Source organism: Vipera berus, assembly GCF_964194415.1.
Source record: "Vipera berus genome assembly, contig: HAP1_SCAFFOLD_88, whole genome shotgun sequence".
Taxonomy (NCBI): Eukaryota; Metazoa; Chordata; class Lepidosauria; order Squamata; family Viperidae; genus Vipera; species Vipera berus.
Window position 1 is genome coordinate 57487 of NW_027673613.1, and position 20067 is coordinate 77553.

Below are 20067 nucleotides of genomic sequence, written 5' to 3' on the forward strand. Positions count from 1 at the left end.
AAATTCAGGGTGTTTGTAGTGGGAAAAATAGGAAGAGGGACTGTTAGGTCTGCTCTCTACCTTGAGTTATTGATAAAGGCAGATATAAATGAACAAACCTGGGCCTGGCCTTGGCCACTCTTGGGGAACAAAGCCTATGGGAGGGCATGGGGTGTCCTCTGGCAGCTCCATTTGGAGGGATCCCCCATCCCTAAATTTCTCCCACCCACTCACACAGAGCTTCTTGTGCAAACCCAGCCTGTGTTAAGTTTGTGACTTGGTGTTGCCTCACAAAGTCAAACCATTGGAGGGTGTGCAAACAAGCCACTGAGACTCCAAGTCTGTCAAATGGTCTCTTGAAGCTAAACCATCCTTGGCAGCTGCCTTTGGAAATCGGCTTGCACATCGCTGCCCTTCACCTTTTGAAGGGCATCCAACACTGGAAGTTTTTAAGAAGAGACTGGATAGCCATTTGTCTGAAATGGTATAGGGTTTCCTGCCTGAGCAGGGGGTTGGACTAGATGACCTCCAAGGTCCCTTCCAACATTATTATTATTATTATTATTACCCTCAAGATCATCAGGAAGAGAATATCACAAGGCGACGAGAAATGCAGGTGCTCCGGTGCTTAATGCCATTCAAAGAAACACAATTACAAACAAACAAAAAAAGCAGATGTTTCTACTAATTCTCGATATTTTTATTCTGCATTTAATAACAAACAAAAGTTTGACATATACATTTTTTTTACAGGGACAAAAAAAAATAGAGGTGGAAAATACATCCTAGAGGGGAAGATGCTTTTTTCTTTTTTTCTTTTTAAAAAAAATCTCATTTCTGCCATCATTACATATCTTCAAAGAATAATAAAATAAAAAAGAGACAGAAACCAAGATATACTTCCCTGGGATGCACTGGGCTACATCCGACCTCACAAGGGTTTGGAAACATCTGTTGGGAGGACGGGACCCCCCCAAACAGCTATGTATTTTGGGGGAGGGGAGAAAGAGACACCAAGTTTGCCTAAATGAGTAAAAAAGCCAGGGGAAAAAAAATTGTTTAGCGAGACTGCAGCCTCATTTAAGTTCTCTGAACATTTCCCCCTTCATCAGATCTATTCAAAGTTACTTGCAAGCCTCTGGTGTGCATTTTAGATCGCTTAAATTAGGTCGACGGAAGTAACCAGAGTATTTAGTGTTTTTTCTGAGACCTATACCCCCCATTTCTACTTATCGATCAAGCCTATCAGATGGGGGAAACTGAGCTTTTCCTTTTACACTGATTCGTTTGCAGAGAACTCAAACAGGCCTTGGAGGAGATACCGAAATGTTTTTAACAGCTGTCAATCATCGCTGGGGTTGAATAAACAGACAGTAAGAATTGGGACCTTAAGAATGGCCTGTCACCCATTCTGCCCCAAACAAGCCTTGGCTAAAACCATAGTCTTTCTCTCCAAACTGTAGTTTGAAACCACAGGTGCCGGCAACTGAAAAATCTGGTTAAAAAAATCAGGAGATGTTTCCATAGGCCAATTTTATTTTATTTATTTTTTTGGAGAAATAGGGGCTTTTGCTAACATGCTCTTTTTGAAGAACTGTTTGGCAGTTGCATTGAAGCTGGGCGAGGAAGGCAGAGAGACTAAACCAGGTACAAACCAGGTACGACAGCGTTGAGTAAAATCAAGACAGGATTACCCAAATTAGAAATATTTGCCCTCTTCGTCTCAACGTTTGCTCCCCTGTTTAACCTGAAAGCCCATCATCCCCTTTCAAAATCCAGGTTACTGGCTTCTCAGGGGCCAGTGTGGCTGGTGAAGAACAATCTTTAATGGTTCAATCCCAAATAGGAAACCTGGTTTTGGTGCCTTTAGGGAGGGGCGAAAAGGAGCAAGGCGTGTCCGCCAGACATTGTCTTTTGTCTCTCCCAGACCACACACGCTAGGGAAAAACGGCCATGCACGCCTCATCCTACGCTGGCAGTTAACGAGTCTTTTAGCTAATTAAAAACCCACCAGGACAGCAGCCGGGAAGACGAGGAAAAGGGAAGTGATTGTTCATTGACGCTTCCAGTGGGGATGGCAAAGAGTGCAAAACTGCTTTTGTCCCCCCCCCAAAACGCCGGCAACGGAAGAAATGGAAAGCGCAAGAAATATAGATGTGTAAGTCAAAAAGATGTATATTGGAAGGGAGAGAGGGAGGAAAAGGGGGGGGGGGAGGGGGAGGAAAAAAAATCACACCAAAAGTTAGACACCCGAATCTTTGCACTTTCCCACAAGACGTGGATGGAGAACAGGGCAAAGTTTTGGAGAAAGCTCCCGGTGAGTCTCTTGGGAGTTAAGACTTCCCCCCCCCTCCCCGTGGGGAGAGAAAACCGCCTGAACGTTGAGGATCAGGTACCATCTGGAAGGGAAGCAGGAGCCTCGCTCGGGAAATTCAGTTTCCCCGGAAAGCATTCTGAGCCGCCGTGGAAGCTGCTCCACTAGCGGCCGTCTGAAAGCTCCTGTTGCTGAGGATGCCTTGCGAGAATTCTTCCTGGGCTCTCTGGAAGCTGGCGCCGGTCCGGCGATAGAGCGAGTGGACCTTGGGGAGGGGACAAAGCAAGGGGAGAAATTCAGTTAAAAGCCCCGCCAGGAGGTCCAGAGCTGGCTCCGTTCATCTCGTTCCAGCGGAGAAGACCGCCGCTGCTGCCGCCCAACAGCAACATGATGGGGGTGGCACTCTGGCCAGTTGTTCAAACACTGCATGTGTCAACTTACGACCCTTTATTTAGCGACCATTTAAAAGCTATGGTGGTGTCGCAGCATTCCTCCCTGGCCAATTTTGTTCAAGAAACCACAGCTTAATACTACGAAGGAACTACTAATGGGGCAAATACCCAGCGAGTCATGACAAAAATATTCTAGAACAGAGCCCCCCCCCAACCTTTTGGGCACCGGGGACCGGTTCCATGGAGAGAGGTTTTTCCGTGGACCGGAGTGTGCGTGGTTTTGTGTGCGGCCTGCATCCCGCGGATGGGGCTTTGCTTGTTTGTGCGGACCAGTTGCTGGCATGCCGCGGACCGGTACCGGTCCATGGACCGGGGGTTGGGGACCCCTGTTCTAGAAGCATACGAGTACTCCTCATCTTACAGCACTTCAGTTAGTGACTGTTCGAAGTTACAACGGCACAGAAAAAAGTGAGTTACAGCTGTTTTTCCCATTGACAACCGTTGCAGCATCCCCATATGGAGGGGTCAGGTGATCAAACTGACCCATACTTATGACGGCTGCAGTGTCCCAGGGGTCACGTGATCCCCGTTTGTGACCTTTTGACAAAGCCAACGGGGAAGGCAGTTTCCCGTAACCATTTGGGCTACTCACTTATCAACTGCGGTGATTTTTTTTACTGAGGAACCGTGGCAACAAAGGTGGTAAAAACGGGACAAAACTCACTTAACGTCTCGCTTAGCAACCTCAATTTTGGGCTCAACAGTGGTCGTAAGTCGAGGACAGCCCGTTATCAGCGGGGCAGACAACTAGGCTCCTTTCGGATATTCGGGGAGGTGGGATCCATCAGCCTCACTTTTGGCAGAGCAAAAGGGCTGGGAGGGAGGCAGTGACCTCCAGTCGCTGCACGGTTAAAATTGGTTAAATCTGCTTTTTCTTCCGTGGGGAGGAGGAGGAGGAGGGGGGAAGGCTACTAATGGCCGCAGGGCTCTCAGCCACTGTCAATCACTTGTCTTTCGGCGGGCAACTCACTCGCTTCAGCAGGAAGAGGGAGAGCGCGGCGCAGGTTGTGAAGAACAGGGCCACCACCATCATGATAATCTTCACGGCCAAGTTTGAGGTTGCGGAGAGGGCCAAAATCCAGCCGCTGGAGGGAGGGAGAGAAAAAAAGAAGAGTGGGGGGGGGGATATTGAATGAGCAGGAATTCAAATTGCACGGAGAAGGGAGAATTGATACCGCAGAGGAAGAAGGCCGGCTGTATCAAAGGGACGCCCGGTTCCCTTGGAGGTTCCTAAGAAGCTGCTTGGAAGAACGAGCAGATGTCTCTGCTCTAAAGAGAGCGAGCTGTCTGGTCAAAAAGGTCTCATGCTCTCACTGGCGGTAGCCAGGAGACTGTCAGTCATCCAGCTGACGGCTGTCTCAAAAGGTGCTTTTTCAAAAGGCAACTCGGCTTTCTCGGCTTTTCCTGGAAGGCGTTTCGCTTCTCGTCCAAGAAGCTTCATCGGTTCTGGCAGGTTCATCCAGCCCTGGGTTTCCTCCTGGGGTAAGCCAGACTTATGCAACCAACTGAATCTGCTAAGTCCACTTTTGCCCGAAAGCTGGACTGCTCGGGGCTTCTCTGTGGTTCTGCCCCTCCCTGGCTGACTTTGTCCAGTCAAATGACTTCAGGACATACCCAAACTACCTCCTAGCCCAGATTTGGCTGAAAAAAAAGAGGGTGGTTACAGAGATGAAGGTTGAGGACCGCTAAGTCCAGAATGCCTTGGATGAGTGAGAAGTGAAAACACAGCCAGGGATGGAAAGGGGCAGAAAGAGGGGGGAAGGGGAAAGAGAGGGTGCAGGAGGGAGAGGGAGAGAAAGAGGGGGAAGGGGGAGAGGAAGAACAGGAGGGAGAATGGGAGAGGCAGAGGAAGGGAGAGGGAGAAAGAATGGGAGCGGGGGAGAAGGAGAGAAAGGGAAGGGAGGAGAGAAGGGGATTGGGTGAGAGGGAGAAGGGGAGAAAGGGAGGGGCAGAGAGGGAGAAAGAGCGGGAGGGAAAGGGAGGGGGAGAAGGGGAGAGGGAGGGCAGAGAAAGGGAGAGGCATAGAGGGAGGGAGAGAAGGGGATTGGGTGAGAGGGAGAAGGGGAGAGAGGGAGAGGCAGAAAGGGAGAAAGAGTGGGGAGGGAAAGGGAAGGGGAGAAGGAGGGCAGAGAAAGGGAGAGGCAGAGAGGGAGAAAGGGAGAGGCAGAGAGAGGGAGAAAGAGCGGGGAGGGAAAGGGAAGGGGAGAAGGGGAGAGGGAGGGCAGAGAAAGGGAGAGGCAGAGAGGGAGAAGGAGAGAAGGGGAGAGGGAGAAAGAGAGCGGAAGAGAGAGAAAGGGAGAGGCAGAGATGGGGGGAGAGAAGGGGATTGGGTGAGAGGGAGAAGGGGAGAGAGGGAGAGGCAGAGAGAGGGAGAAAGAGCGGGAGGGAAAGGGAGGGGGAGAAGGGGAGAGGGAGGGCAGAGAAAGGGAGAAAGAGAGCGGGAGGGAAAGAGAGAGAGAAAGGGAGAGGCAGAGGCAGAGAGAGCGCACACCATCCAGGGATCAGAAAACACGCAAGGCGAAGGGGCGAGCACAGCGCGGGCGGGATGTGCGTGAGAAGGTTAGAAGAAATACAGGCCTTTTGGGCGAGGACTGAGAGCAGGAAGCATGGAGTTAGAAGTGCTTCAGCTGGGATCTGTGGAAGCCGCAGACCAGGAGAAAAAAAACAGAAGAGGCTTTAGAAAAGGGTAAGTAGAGACCCCCCCACCCACCCCACCCACCCGGCAAGGCAGCAGTTCTCTTCGTCTGTCAGCAAAAGGCAGATGCCCTGTCCGTCAGGGCTTTGGGGTAGCCACGAGGCTTACCTGCTCCCCCAGTTAGGGATGCCGACAGCCTGGACGATGTGGGCGATTATTTGGCAAAAAAATATGAAGAAGAAGAAGAAGAAACTGAAGGAGCTGTCAGACCTGTGAAGAGACAGGGAGAAAGTCAAGCCGGGGGCCGTCCCGTGTGGGAATTTCACGGAAGGCCCCTTTCAACTGTGGGAAGGCAGCCCCGTCCCCCCCCCACACACACCCAGAGAAGGAAATATTAAAAGGGCAGAATATTATATTTCCTCAAAGGGTCTTAAAGAGGCAGAAAAGCAGGCCCAGTTTTTTTCTTAATTGCCCCAAGTCTCCCTCCCCCAAGCAGAAACCAGCTCTGAAGAAATGCCGATGTGATAACCCATTCAGGAAGGTTGGAGGCCTCCAGCTAGAAGCTTAGGAAGACAAAGACACCTAAAATCTACATACCCCACACCCAAACTCTAAGACGGGACATAATAGGATTAACCCACAGATGCCAAAGGGGCACACTCAGACTCAGGTCAAAGTGCATGACACAGGAAATACAAAGCAGGAAATTCAAACAGGAACAGGAAATAACCTCAAGAGCCCCAGAAGGTATAAAAACCCACTCCCTACATGTGCTTTCCCCCCCCCCCCGCCCCTTCCAGAGCCATCTTTCTGTCTGGCTCTCCTCTTCAATAAACTGCAACCTTCTTTCTAAAGCAGTCGCCGTGTTGTTTATTCCCGACTTGGACTGGACCCCGATGAAGATTTTTTTTCCTTCAACACAACATTAGATGCCGCCAGCCCTGCCCTCCGGGAGGGAACGTGCTACTTGCCTGAAAGCCTTGTAAACTGGCCGATACCAACACAGGAAAGCGCAGGGGGTGAACAAGACGAGCCACAAGATGGACAGGCCGAAATCCGATCCCGTGGTAGTGGGTTCCACTGTGAACACCGCCAAGCAGGCGAGGAGGTTTAACAGCAAGGTGACCGAATGAACTGGTTAGGAGAGCAAAATAATAATAATAATAATAAAATTGCAGTCAGCGAAAAAGCTTCGCTAAAGCGGGGGTCTGCAACCTTGACAACTTTAAGACTTGTGGACTCCAGCATAGCTGGCTGAGGAATTCTGGGAGCTGAAGTCCACAAGTCTTAAAAAGCTGTGAAGGTTGCAGACCCCTGCGCTAAAGATCCGAAATGCGTAGGGATTTCCTCGAAGCCCCTGGGAGCGACAAATATGGATGCTCTTGCACCCCCCCCCAAAGGATTTTATTTTCTGGAGTGGTAACATGTTCTGCGTTGCACGGACATGCTTCAAAGACTTTTTATTTGAAGGGACGGTCTCGCCCAAGTTCCTCCAATCGTACCTCCGCTTGATGAACCAAGCTGTCCAAAAAGTTATATATTTTTTTTGACCTAGCCTTTCCTCACTTTGGAAAATGCTTTCTAAACTCTTGTACGCTGTCACTGGCTTGGTGAAATCAATTAAAAGTGAAAATCTTTTGCGCTACTCCTAATCCAGAGGAGAGAAACTTTCCTCTGTGCCTTGGGCAAAGTGACATTAAGTTCAAGGAAGAGGTACGTTCAGGAACCAAATCCCATCTTTTAAAATCTTAATGGCATAATAATGGTAAGGCCTATGCTTTTAATATGAACTGAGGCTTCTTCCCTTAACCTTCCTCCTCCTCCCCCCCCCCCAGCCAGAAGGGACCGCTTGTCAGCTGCCACCTTATGCTGACTTGTGCTTCGCTACCATGCGGGGACAATCTGCCATGAACTCTGGGGAGAGTGGATAAAAAGGGAGATGCATGGGGGAAAGTGAAAGTAAATGCTGTATCTTCTCCAGATGCTACCTCAAGGTCACCCGGCTGGGAGAAGGAGGCAGCTGAAAACATCTTGCTTGAACCTTACTTGGTCATCGTGTGTGTGTGCGTGTGTGCGCACACACACACACGCACGCAATGGGAAACTGTTAAGGGATGGAAAAGTTGAATTTAGGGATTTGGGTGCGCAAGTCTCAATTCTGGGTATGCTTAACTGCAATACAGTTGACTTCTAATAAGACTACAGTATACCTTTCTCAACAAACTGCTAAGGGTCTTTTTTACTCAGAGGTTAAAGACCTGGAGGAAATGGAAATTGGCACCTCCAATTGGTTTTTTTTTAATTTTTACTATTTTTTTAAAATTCAAACAAAAAAATCCAATGTTTCATTATCTCGGAGAAGCTTCTCAGCCTCTCTGCTTCCCCGCTTTTACTCACGCATCCATAAGTAATACATCATTTTGCAAATGTGCTGATAGTCGGCTGGGATGTCCGCCGAGAAATCCTGATAGAAGCAAGGCTTGACAGGGCAGAACCTTGGAAGCGGGGGCCAGTTGTTCTGTTTTGCTGGAGGGGAGAAAAGAGAATGCATTTCAGGAAGGGCTTCCACCACCATGCCAGAATTTGGAAGCCTGCCCCGGGGGGGCGGGGGTATGCAGAAGATGTCTTCCTCATTTATTATTTGGGGGGGGGCTTGAACCTTAAAGAGCGGAACAACAAAGATGATTAAGGGATTGGAGGCTCAAATATATATGAAGAGTGGTTGCAGGAATTGGGTATGTCTAGTTGAAGGAAGAGGACAAGGGTTGACATGATATTCCATGATATTCCAATCTCTGAGGGGCTGGCCCAAAGAAGAGGGAGTCAAGCTATTCTCCAAAGCACCTGAAGACAGGACAAGAAGCAAGAGATAGAAACTAATCAAGGAGAGAAGCAGCCTAGAACTAAGGAGAAACTTCCTGACTGTTAGAACAATTAACCAGTGGAACTCCTTGCCTCCAGAAGCGGTGAATGCTCCCACACTGGAAGTTTTTAAGAAGAGACTGGACAGCCATTTGTCTGAAATGGCATTTCAGGGTTTCCTGCCTGAGCGGGTGGGGGGGAGGGGGGTTGGACTAGAAGACCTCCAAGGACCCTTCCAACTCTGTTATTACTCACGGTCAAAGCCTGCTGCGCTGTTCTGAAGTTCACGCTCTTTTCTATCCAATTCCGCAGCTTTCCTTTCTAATTCTTCTTGCTGCTTCAGAAGCCCAGCCTGTGCTGCTGAGGCCATCGACTTGAAGACGGGGAGAAGTAATACAAATTATTAGAAAGGGGAAGAGGAGGGTTAAAGTAAATTCTAGCTAGGGGATGGGCAAGGGTGCTAGTGAGAGAGAACCTCTACCTATCCTTCTTTTAGAGTGGAGGTTGTATCACGTGGCAGTTTTTAAAATATATGGACTTCAACTGCCAGAATTCCCCTGATTCACTGAACAACGGGGGCAAGGTAGGTGGTAAAAGTGGGGCGAAACTCAAGTGACCAATTGTCTCGCTCAACTCTAGTGGTAAGTCAAGGAACAAACACACACACACACACACACACACACACAAACATATATTTGAAAAGGGTGCTCAACTTTCTGAGGGCAGTATGCATTTCGCTCCTGAAATGTAACCCATATCTCGGATGGGCACGCACGCAGACTGGAGATGAGTCCCAAGCATTTTGATTGGGCTCAACGTGCCACCGTGTTCCTTAAAAGCTCCGTGACAAAAAAAGTCATCAAATGGGGCAAAATTCATGACAACTGTCCCACTTATTAATGGAAACTTTGGGCTCCCTCGTGGTCATTGAGGACCACCTGTAACTTCCTAGAGCAGGGGTGAGGAACCTGGGCTCTTTTATGAGCTGTGGACTTCAACTTCCAGAATTCCTGAGCCAGCATGGCTGGCTCAGGAATTCTGGGAGTTTATTTTTATTTATTTATTTATTTTTAATATTTCTATCCCGCCCTTCTCCCGAAGGACTCAGGGCGGTTCACAGGGCAAGAATAAAATACAAAGTTACAAATATTAAAAGAGATTAAATTAGTTGCCCGTTAAAACAATTAATATACTACATTTATAAAAAACCCCAAAAATACTACAATAAAAATACAAGAATAAAACCCCCACCAATCCCCCATCAGGCCAGGCCGGCTTGTACAAACAAAAACGTCTTCAGATCGCGGCGAAAGGAGCGAAGATCGGGCGCCATCCGGAGCTCTACCGGTAACTGATTCCATAGTTCTGGAGCGCCCACAGAGAAGGATCTCCCCCTGGGGGCCACCAATCGACATTCTCTGATCGGTGGCACCCTGAGGAGGCCCTCTCTGTGGGAACGCACAGGGCGCAGGGAGGTTGATGCCGGCAGCAGGTGTTCCCTCAGGTACTCCGGACCCATGCCATGTAGGGCTTTAAACACCATTACTAGTACCTTGAAGTCCACAAGGCATAAAACAGCCCAGCTGGCTCAGGAATTCTGGGAGTTGAAGTCCACAAGGCATAAAAGAAGCCAGGTTCCCCACCCCTGTCCTAGAGGAAGGGGTGCAACAGTCTTCAGGTGTTACTGGCTACCCTTTCGCGTTTTACCTGCCGGCGAGTCTGACCGCTGCTGTCCTCTAGCAACTTCTGCCTCTCTGAACCTTCTGAATTTGCTGAGATGAATTTAGGAGTCAGGTACTTGCTGGCCTGTCTAAGCAGCAGCTGCAACACACAACTAGGCTTGTTCTAAGCTTATGGGACGGGCCTGGTCTGCTAGCTTCTGCAACTGAGTAACTCGCACCCAAAACAGGTTAGACAAGTAAGGCAAAGGCAGGGGGAAAAGAAAAAAAAATTGCACATGGGAAAACAGACCGCTAGGAATGTATTGAATGCACCTCTTTCCTCATCGAAAGGAAGAAAAATTAAATATTCTTCTGATCTGAAGCTCTTTGGGGGAAGAGGTTTAGGCAAAGTCACTGTCGCCCGTGGACACGCTGATGGCTGTGAGGTTTTTGCAAAACTTGTCTTGCTGTCATTAGTTTGATCTGGGAGCCAGGAGTCTCTGCAGACTGGATGCCAAATCCCATCTGCCCCAACAAACAACTAAGGGGGTGCCTGGCAGGCAGAATACTTTGGAGAAAACAGCTAAAGAGGAAGGAAAAACTGAGGCCATGAAGGAACTAGACCATGGAATCCCCAAGGTCAAAGGAACAAGAATGCAGAAATGTGAAGGAGATACCGTAAAACAGGCAAAAGAGGGAATATTTGTAGCTCGGATATTCAGGGCTGAACTACAAGGTTCTTGGTGCTCTCCGAGCTTTTCTTACAGGTGTTTCGTAACCCAGCTAGGTAACATCATCAGTGCTAGAAGGGAATGGGGTCTGCAGAGTGGAGGAGAAGGATAACGTTACCCAGTCTGGTAATGAAACCTCTGCAAGAAAACTACCAAGCTCAGAGAGCATCAAGCAGAGAAGCAAAGAATGAACAGGGGAAACAAAATTTAGGCAAAGGGCCTTAAGTGGCCAGTGCACTTCTAAAATTAGAGAGGGATTTGGCAAGAAACATTCCAGGTTAGTGACAGTGGCAGGAGGTTAATTTAATCCACCCTGGCCCCATGTCATATTAGCCTTCTTCCTCTCGGCCCCTCCTCCAGATGGGCAGAGACCGCATCTCCCAGAATCCTCTAAGCAAGCTATGAACTCTGGGAGTTAGAATCCCAACCTTACGGGACAAGGGCGGTGGCAAAGAGTGTTCCAGATTAAATACCTGGAAGACAAGCTTGTTTTTCCCTTTAACCTTCTCTTCCTTATGAGCGGAGGCAAAAAAGTACAAAGTGCACAGAAAAGGACATTGAGATAGCTTTTCCAGGGGACCAGCACCCTGATCAGCACTTCATGGGCTCTATTATGGTATAGCATAAGTCACCGTGGTGGCGAATCTATGGCACGCGTGCCACAGGTGGCACGCAGAGCCCTCTCTGTGGGCACGTGCACCGTCGCCCCAGTCCTAGGCCTTCAGCTGGGTTTTATAAAACCTTTCCGCTTTAGGCCTCTGCTGCCGTGTGCAAAAAGAAAAAAGAGTTCAATCAATCAATTTCAACTTCTTGCAAAGTTCGAATTGATTGATTGAACTTTTTAGTCCCATCCAGTCTGCCGTTATCACCGCAGCCACGCCCACCCAATGGGCCACGCCCACCTGGCACCTGATGATATATAAGTGGGTTTTAGGTTGCAGTTTGGGCACTCGGCAGGTTTGCCATCACTGGCGTAGGATATAGGATGAAGTCCTACAGAGACAGACTCTAATAACGCAAGGAGTGAAGGGGGGAGGGGGTGCACCTGTGGGGTGGGCTCCACAGAGGTCTGCAGCACGGCTGGTTGAGAAGTGCCAGCAGGCTGTGTTGTTGGGATGGTCTGACCTGTGTTTGTCTAAAGGGAGAGAGGAAAACATCATCATCATCATCATCGAAATTTGTCTGCCACCCCACAAGGTGACTCTAGGTGGCTTACAACATTGAAATAGAATTGTAGGTAGGTAGGTATGTAAAACTGCAATAAAAATACAGGTTATAAGTAGAACTAAAAGATGTGGAGGAAGGGAGCAGATATCAGAAAGTGGGAGATAAAGAGTTATCTCCAACCAGCTCCTAATTATTTATTTTTTTTAAAAAAACATTTATGTAACTACCCGGGACCCAGATTGTTGGGGGCCATATGCTGACTCTGTAAACCCAAGAGCTGTAAAGCACTGTGAAGCGGTATATAAGTCTAAGGCAGCGGTCTTCCAACTTGGCCCTTTGATGACTTGTGGACTTCAACTCCCAGAATTCCTCACTCAGGCACGCGTGCCCGGTTGAGGAATTCTGGGAGTTGAAGTCCACAAGTCATCAAAGGGCCAAGTTGGAAGACCCCTGGTCTAAGGGCTATTGCTCTTTCAACCAACTTTGGGCAGCCCCCAATCAAAAATTTAAAAGAATAAAATCTCTGAAAACTGCACACAGCGTAGTTGTAGAGCATCCAGAATATTGCTCCAAAGGTTTCCTCCCCCCTCCAACGCCCTACCCCGGGGATCCAACCATGGTAGATCAATCAAAGCTGACTCTAACCCTGAACTTACCTGCCGAGAATTCTCCGAGAACGGATTGAACTCATCCATGTTACCTTGGTTCGCGTTGGTCAGCTGAGTGACTGAAGGATCCTTGGAAAAGAAGGAGAGAAAGAGACGAGAAGAAAGAATATTAATAGGTTTCCTGGAACATAACAGCGGTGTAGGTTTAATTTTAGATGAGGTTCTTGGACCGTTCTGTTTACAGTCTTGACTAATGTTTCTCAACCTTGTGAACGTTAAGCTGTGCGGACTTCAACTCCCAGAATTCCCCAGCCGGCCAGGGAATTCTGGGAGTTGAAGTCCGCACATCTTAAAATTGTCAAGAAACACCCCCACTCCTAATCATGATGGCTGAGAACCAATGGTAGTTTCCTGTGCTCCCAGGAAAACAGGCACATCAGTCCCAAAATGAAGACAATTCTTGCAGCCCCCCCTCTCCCCCCCCCCCCCGATCTGAGTTCCACCCAATATAGCCACACCTACTTGGCCGCCCTCAGCCCTCCCACTGTAAAAGGGGGCGCTTGGCCACCCAATGGTTGCTTATTCCTGTGCAGAGCAAAACAAAACCACCTCCATCCTAGCTTAGCTGGCTAGGTCAACTTTGCAAGCTCCATTTAATGAATAACTCCAGGCAAAGAGCCGTAGTCCTGACACTCCCATGCCAAGCAATGTTGTTATGCAGCTTTGTGAATCACTCCGGGGAGGGAGGGAGGGAAGGATACAGGGGCAAACTGCAGGTAAGGAAGCCTGAAAACCAGCACCGTGTTTTCACCGTGGAGATGGCCTGCCAAATCCAAGGTGGCTTGCCTTGAAATAATCCTGACTGCATACAGTCCTGGACTTGCAACTGTTCAACGTCAACGGGGAAGCCAGACTCATTTTACAACCGGGTTGTTCACCTAACAACGGCTGTGGTTCAGTTAACAAATGTGGCAAGGCAGGTCGTAAAATGGGGCAAAACCGACTTAACCAATGTCTCGCTTAGCGACAGAAAATCTGGGGAATTGTGAGTCGTACGCCGAGGATTACCACCTAGATTCTGCTTTTAAGTACCCGCAAAGCTTGACCCCCGCAGGAGGAGCAGCGTTCTGAAAAGATGCATCGCGGAACAGGCTGAACCAACCACCTGAAAGTCTGCCTGCCGAGTGACTGGCAGCTCCATTGAAATGACAGAAAGCCGGCTTTGCAAAAAGGAAGAAAAGCGGATTGCGAATTGCATCACTTGCTTTGTCACGCCGAGCTTGCCTAAGTGTGAAAGTCAGACTTCCTGAACAGGTTGGAACACAGGGGAAGCAGCTCAGCGCGAGGACATCAAAATGCTCCAGACCATTTTCTTAGTGACCATAGGAAGTTTTGAAATATTTTTTTTTCCAAATTAAAAAAACCAAACAAACCCCCCCCCAAAAAAAACTTTATAAAAGGAAGCTAGGCTGCAAATCAGAGCAAGATCTCCCAGTGTTGTTATAATCTGTAACTGTGTCCTCGAGGCTTCATAAAGGTGTCTTAGAGAGAAAGATCCTGAGGCTCCAGTTCCCCTCCTGGTTTTAATCGAGGTTTCGTCACTGCCTGGGCACATCCTGGTATCCTTTTGTCTCTCTCTCATTCTCTCTCTCATTCTCTCTCTCATTCTCTCTCTCATTCTCTCTCTCTCTCTCTGTAGGTAAATCTTCCACAAGAACTATGTTTGTCTCTACCACACTCTCTCTAACCTCTAGATCAGGGGTGTCTAACCTTGGCAACTTTAAGACTTGTGGACTTCAATTCCCAGAATTCCCCAGCCAGCATATATGGCTGGGGAATTCTGGGAGTTGAAATCTTTAAAGTTGCCAAGGTTGGACACCCCTGATCTAGACAGTTATCCAGCTGTGTTGTGTGCCACGGAGACTTTCCCTACAATGCTTGGGAATTATTCCGTTATGTATTACAAAACCTATGCACAACGGCACAGTGAATTAGCTTCTGCTCCAGAGTCCCACACCCAGTTCAAGCAAGCAAAACTTACAAGATTCCAGCTGCCCACTCCTTTGGCAAACAAAGACACCTTTCCAAAATGACCCAAACCACGCCCACCCCATCGCCGGCAATGGGGAAAAAGTCCTGAGACGTCACGCCATGTCACGAGTTTGAGAGAGAGAGAGATGGATAGACAGATTCAAGTTGGCTTCTAGAAAATGGAGAAGCTCCTTTTGGGGAATTACTCATCACCAAGCAGGTCTGAGGCAACAAGGACTTAACAAAAGCATTTCAAAAGTGAGGGAGAAAAAGGACTCGTGGCGACACAAGAAGGCAGCAACCTGTCAATCAACACACCGTGTGAAGCCAGCTAATTCGGGACATTTTGTTTTGAGGCTATACAGATGGGCTCTGCCAGGTACGGCTGCAAGAGGTGGGTCAGCCCCATGGCTTGCTTCCTGAGGATAGGGGCATCTCCTGCCAATCAGCTGATTGGCATTGCCAAAAAAAAAAAGAAAGAAAGAAAGAAAGAAAGAAGAGGAGCTGTTCAGAGGCCGGGAGAAAAGGCTAGATCGGTCACTGGCAATTGTGCAAATGGAGGGCATGCCTTTGGCCCCGAGTCAAGATGCCTTTAGGAGCACGGAAAAGTCTCGAAGACAATCCCATGGAGGCTGGGATTTGGGTTGGGCCATTTGGGGTTAGATAGAAACCCTAGAATCCTGAGGCTGGGATTTGGGTTGGGCCGTTTCCTTTGGGGTTAGATTGAAACCGTAGAATCCTTAGGCTGGAAGGGACCTTGGAGGTGTTCCTAGTCCCACAGCTGCATGCAAAATGCCCTTGAAGATGGGTAGCCAATTGCTGCTCTTCTTGGTACATAGAATCACAGGGCTGGAAGGGACCCCACGAGATCTTCTAGTCCACCCCCCTGCCCAAGGCAGGAGTCCTGATGGCATCCCGGAGAAATGACTGTCCAATCTTTTCTTCCAAGACCTCCAGTGATGGGGCGCCCGTAACCCCAGGAGGCAAGCTATTCCACTGATAAATTGTTCTCCCTGTCAGGAAATTTCTCATTTTCAAATTCGATCTCCCTCTGACCAGCTTCCTGACGTTGCTTCTTCTCCTGCCCTCCGGCTCTGCGGAGAACGAATCAACCTCTCTTCCCTGTGGTGTTCCTTCAGGTATTGGAAGATGCTATTCCGTCACTCCCAAACTTTCTCTTGGTTAGGTAACAAACCTAGTTCCCTTAGCCATTCATCATAGGTGAAAATTGGAACAGCACAATCCTTATTTAGGAGTATTAAGAAGACAGTGCTCATTGTATACAGTGGGACTCACTTCCTTGTGCACTTAAGAATTATGCTCAAGTCATTATCATGGCATACAAAGTACTGCTTTCCTTCTGCTAATTTTTTGTAATAATGGGTGTCATGAGTTATGAACTGGCAGCGTTGACGGTGCCGGAGTAACTGGACCAAGCAACAGTTAAAACCCTACAGGCTAATTCCAGAAGTAAAAGAACGTGAAAAGATCAGTCTATTGAAAGCCATTCAAGCAGATCCGTGCTTCTCAAAAGAATTTTGAGAACTGATTTTCCAATGGTAAAATCAGTGCTGAAGTCGACATCTCGTTAGATACAAGGTTTCCCAATGCCACAAAGTCGTTTACTTTATTATTTTTTTAACAAAAACTACTCCTAAAAGATCCTAAGCATTGTATTAAAAGTTACAGAAGTATCTTCCTTAGGAGCCAGCAAACTAGAATAAAAGGCACAGTATTTCAGAAGTGGAAATGCTACATTACACAAACATGAAAATATCTGCAGAGATAACGCGGCAGGCTAGTAAAAATTTCTTCTACAACCTATTTACTGCCAGAGCTCTCGTAAAGAAAATGCAAGTCAGCTTGGGTGCCTGTGTTAACAATTCTCCCGTCTTGTTGCGAGCAGGAGAAGTTAATGGATTAAGAAGAGTGTTACAAACAAATTCCACAGGACCAAAGCAGATTCTTTGAAAGTGAGGTTCAAACAAAAGAATCTTTTCTCCCCCAAAACAATAAAAACTAAAATTCTTCCTTCCAAGGTTGGAGTAACTAAGCGGAAGTAGGAAGACGTGGAAACCACCCTAAGCTATCTATGTGTATATAAAGGAATTTAGAGCTGAACTTAAGAAAAGAAAAAATAATTAAGGAGGGGCACAGAGAAGAGGTGACACAGTCCAGAAAAGAAAGCAACTGTGAGAAAGACGACAAAATGACTCTGTCTTAATTTAGTCTAAGATGAGATCAGTGTATATTGCAATCCTGGCAACTTGAAGACTTCTGGATTCCGCCGAGAATTCTGGAAAACAAAGTCCACACAGTTTTCAAGGCTGATAAACGCTGGATGTGGCAGAGAGAAACTAGGACAAGCTTTCAAGATTCTGAAATGCAGGAAGTCCTCAACTTACAACAGCTTGTTTAGTGACCAAAGTTACGAAGGCACTGCAAAAAAGCCACTTAGGGCTGTTTTTCACACTTAGGACCGTTGCAGCAACCCCGTGGTCAAAATTCAGCCGCTTGGCAACTGGCTATTTATGATGGTTACCGGGTCTCAGGGACATGTGACCATTTGCGACCTTCTGACAAGCAAAAATCAATGGGGAAGCCGAATTCACTTAAGAATTGGTGTTACTCACTGCAGTGATTCACTTAACAATTGTGGCAAGAATGGTTGTAAAATGGGGCCAAACTCACTTAGCAAATGTCTCAGCAACAGGAAAGTTGAACTCAATTGTGGTAGTAAGTCAAGGGCTACCTGTGTACACTAAAGTGGCATTCCTGGAATCCCTGCTGTGTCCACTTCTTGAGCTGGCCTACCTCGAAGGGCTGCCCAGATACACAGAGACAATCACACTCCGATCATCATAAGCTTTCTGTTTGTGTCCCACTTCTTTCAGGGGGCCAAAATGGGAGTCATTTACCCTCCTATCCAATCCATAAATTAAGCTAATCTAGGGGAAAGATAGGAGAAACTGGTCTTGAACAGGAAATTCCTACCCCTCTTAGGTCTAAATAAATTTAAAGTCAAGAGTTAAAACTTTATCTGGCATGGCTTCTGTTCCATTGTTAGGGACTTGGAGCAGCAAACTTCAAAGCCTTTGCGGCAGAATCCATGCTTTTCAGCAGAACTGTGAGGAAAGCAACAGGAAATGTGTCTTAAAAGCTGTGAAATCAAATAAGAGAGCAGATGGAACCTATGCCAGATTATGAATAACAACACTCCTTACAGCAGAGTTTCAGTGACTAGTCATATTTAGCTAACAGTATATATCTTGCATTTAAAAGGTCACAAGCAGGGTATCAAAAAAGATGAAGAAAACGCTTTAAAAAATAGGCCAGGAAATTATCTTAGCAAAGCACAACAAAGAACAGCAAAAGCTTGCAGAGGTTCAGCAGCACAATCCCAAAACCTAGTTAATATTTCAAGAAAAACTTGTGAAAATCACATAGCAATGGCTCTGCTCACATGTAGCTTGCTGAACAGTTATTACTCTGACCAGGAACCTCGAACTGCAGATCAGAGGGCTCCCCTACAATCCTTGTTTATTATTTACCACCCCCCCAAAAAAGCATCATTTTTGTGTTACGTTATATTAACTATACATCCAACAGAGGAAAAAGCATTTCCATACTGGAAAAATGAGAGACTTAAAATGAATCTAATGTATTTAGCACAATCATTTTTATATTTTATCTCTTTTTTCCCTCCTCTCAATCTTTCTTCAAGAAGTTCAAGACAGGAAGTGCAATTAAACCCGTCTTTTTAAGGCTTCGACTTCAACAACCCCATTGGCTTAACTCAACACAGTATACTACTGCATGCTAAAATAAGAGATGGATAGTTTGTGGCTTACAGTAATACAGGAACCAAGCTATCACGTTAAAGCATAAAATGGCTTATTTGCTCCAGCGTATTATGTGAACAGAAGCGAGTATGTTTTTATTCCTAGGGCCAGTGTTGCATTCACCCAGCTAAAAGATAGTGATCAGGAAACTGTCTAAATTAACTGAAACCACAACAAATGTTGGAGACAAACACATTTCTCACATGACTGTAAGTTATTTATATATTTGTATCTCACAGAGAGTGTATGGGGAGCGTACATAGTAAAACAAAATACACAAAAATGAGTACATAAAAAACCATTAAAACCACCATTACAAATAAAAAGAAAAAAGACAAATGGTGGCAAACATACAGTGTGCAAAAGTCATACAGTCATCTAACTGGCTCCTCCCTATCACCGGATCCCCACGTTTGTTGATAAACCCATGTTTTCAGGACCTTCTGGAAAGTTAACAGGGTTGGGACCAGCCTCACCTTGTGGGAAAATGGTGTTTCACAGGGTGGGGACTATGGAAGAAAAGGTTTTTCTCCTAAGCTCTTAAATACCACAATACCCTTAGATGCTGTTTTGGCTGTAAGAGACTGACATGGCTACTTCTTTGGAGAAACCAGTTAACACGGGGATCTCCCAACTTGATAACTTTAAGACATGTGGCCTTCAATTTCCACAATTCCCCAGTCAGTTAATTGCCATCCATGGCTCAAAAGTTGCCAAGTTTGGAGACCCCTCCCTGGATTAAAGAAGCAGATCGTCACACTTGGCCTAGAAATTAGAGTTCACTAAAAATAAGCACGTTTTATCTTTTCTTGGGGGGGGGGAGGGGAAGAGTTTCATTTATTTCCGTGTGTATTTATTTATGTAATGCATAAGCCGCCTATCTCACTCTTGAGCAACTCTTGAGTGGCTTACACCCTCATAAATCATGTTTTGCTTCCAGTTTGGCCCCTGTGAATGCCAGCTTGGGGAGAGAGAGGCGAGTTCCTGAGCAGGAGGCTCAGATCCTGACTTCACAGCCGACCTTTGCTCGGCCGCCCTTCCTACGGCTATTTTTTCCTCTGCAAAGAAAGAAGCGAAATCTAAAAGTAAAGTAGCAGCTCAGAAGCTGAAAAGGGCTACAAGATTTGGGGTGACAGGGCTGCCAGCTGGGGGAACACACACACACACACACGCAGAGACCCGTCCCACACCCACGAATCCCTCTGGAGCCCCTTCCCCCCACACTCCCCGACCCAGAATTCCCAGCCTGGGGGGGTTGGGAAGGATGGGAGTTGTAGTCCTAGCCTATTTGTGGGGCGGGGGGTACCAGGTCGGGAATGGGGTGCCTTGCAGGCCCATTGGAGTCAGGTCACTTCACTGTCCCCCCCTCCACATTCAGTATATTGGGGGGGAAGGCCAAGGTCCCCTCCCACCCACCCTTAGAGTGAGGCCTACTCCCACCCCACCCACCCCCGCCAGGCTTACCTGGAAGGGATTGACGTCCACGGGATCCGCGAAGGGGTTCGCGTCGAAGGCCGACATGGCGGCTTTTTCCTTCCTCCCCGCTCCCCGGGACGAAGACCCCCGCCGCACCTGTTCTCACCCGGGTCCGCTTCCTGCACCCTAGAAACCACACGCTTCCGGGAGAAGGCTGGTTTCCGCCCCTTTGGGCTCCGGCCGCGCCTGCGCAGTGACGCCCGGAGGGCGAGGCCCCCCCCGTGGTTTGGCACGTGACAAGGATAAGCTCCTCCCCCGCCTTGTGATCTCATCGGCCGGGCGGAGGAGGAAGAGCGAGGCGAGAAGGCG

General features: G+C 47.7%; 1 protein-coding gene across 2 annotated transcripts; it reads right to left on the reverse strand.

Annotated features, from left to right (window-relative positions):
* Positions 1 to 657: 657 nt before the first annotated feature.
* On the reverse strand, positions 658 to 19937 carry LOC308679254 (secretory carrier-associated membrane protein 2-like). 2 transcript variants are annotated; one of them, XM_081346848.1, is made up of 10 exons: positions 19747 to 19937; positions 12458 to 12538; positions 11680 to 11769; positions 9950 to 10063; positions 8498 to 8615; positions 7778 to 7906; positions 6352 to 6514; positions 5549 to 5650; positions 3716 to 3830; positions 658 to 2558 (listed from the first exon to the last, which is right to left on the reverse strand). In XM_081346848.1, the coding sequence occupies exons 1-10, from the start codon at positions 19801 to 19803 to the stop codon at positions 2412 to 2414; spliced, it is 1116 nt and encodes a 371-aa protein (XP_081202974.1). In that variant the 5' UTR covers positions 19804 to 19937; the 3' UTR covers positions 658 to 2411. The 2 variants fall into 2 exon arrangements, with proteins under 2 accessions (XP_081202974.1, XP_081202973.1); XM_081346847.1 differs by lacking the exon at positions 9950 to 10063.
* Between the last annotated feature and the right edge of the window lie 130 nt (positions 19938 to 20067).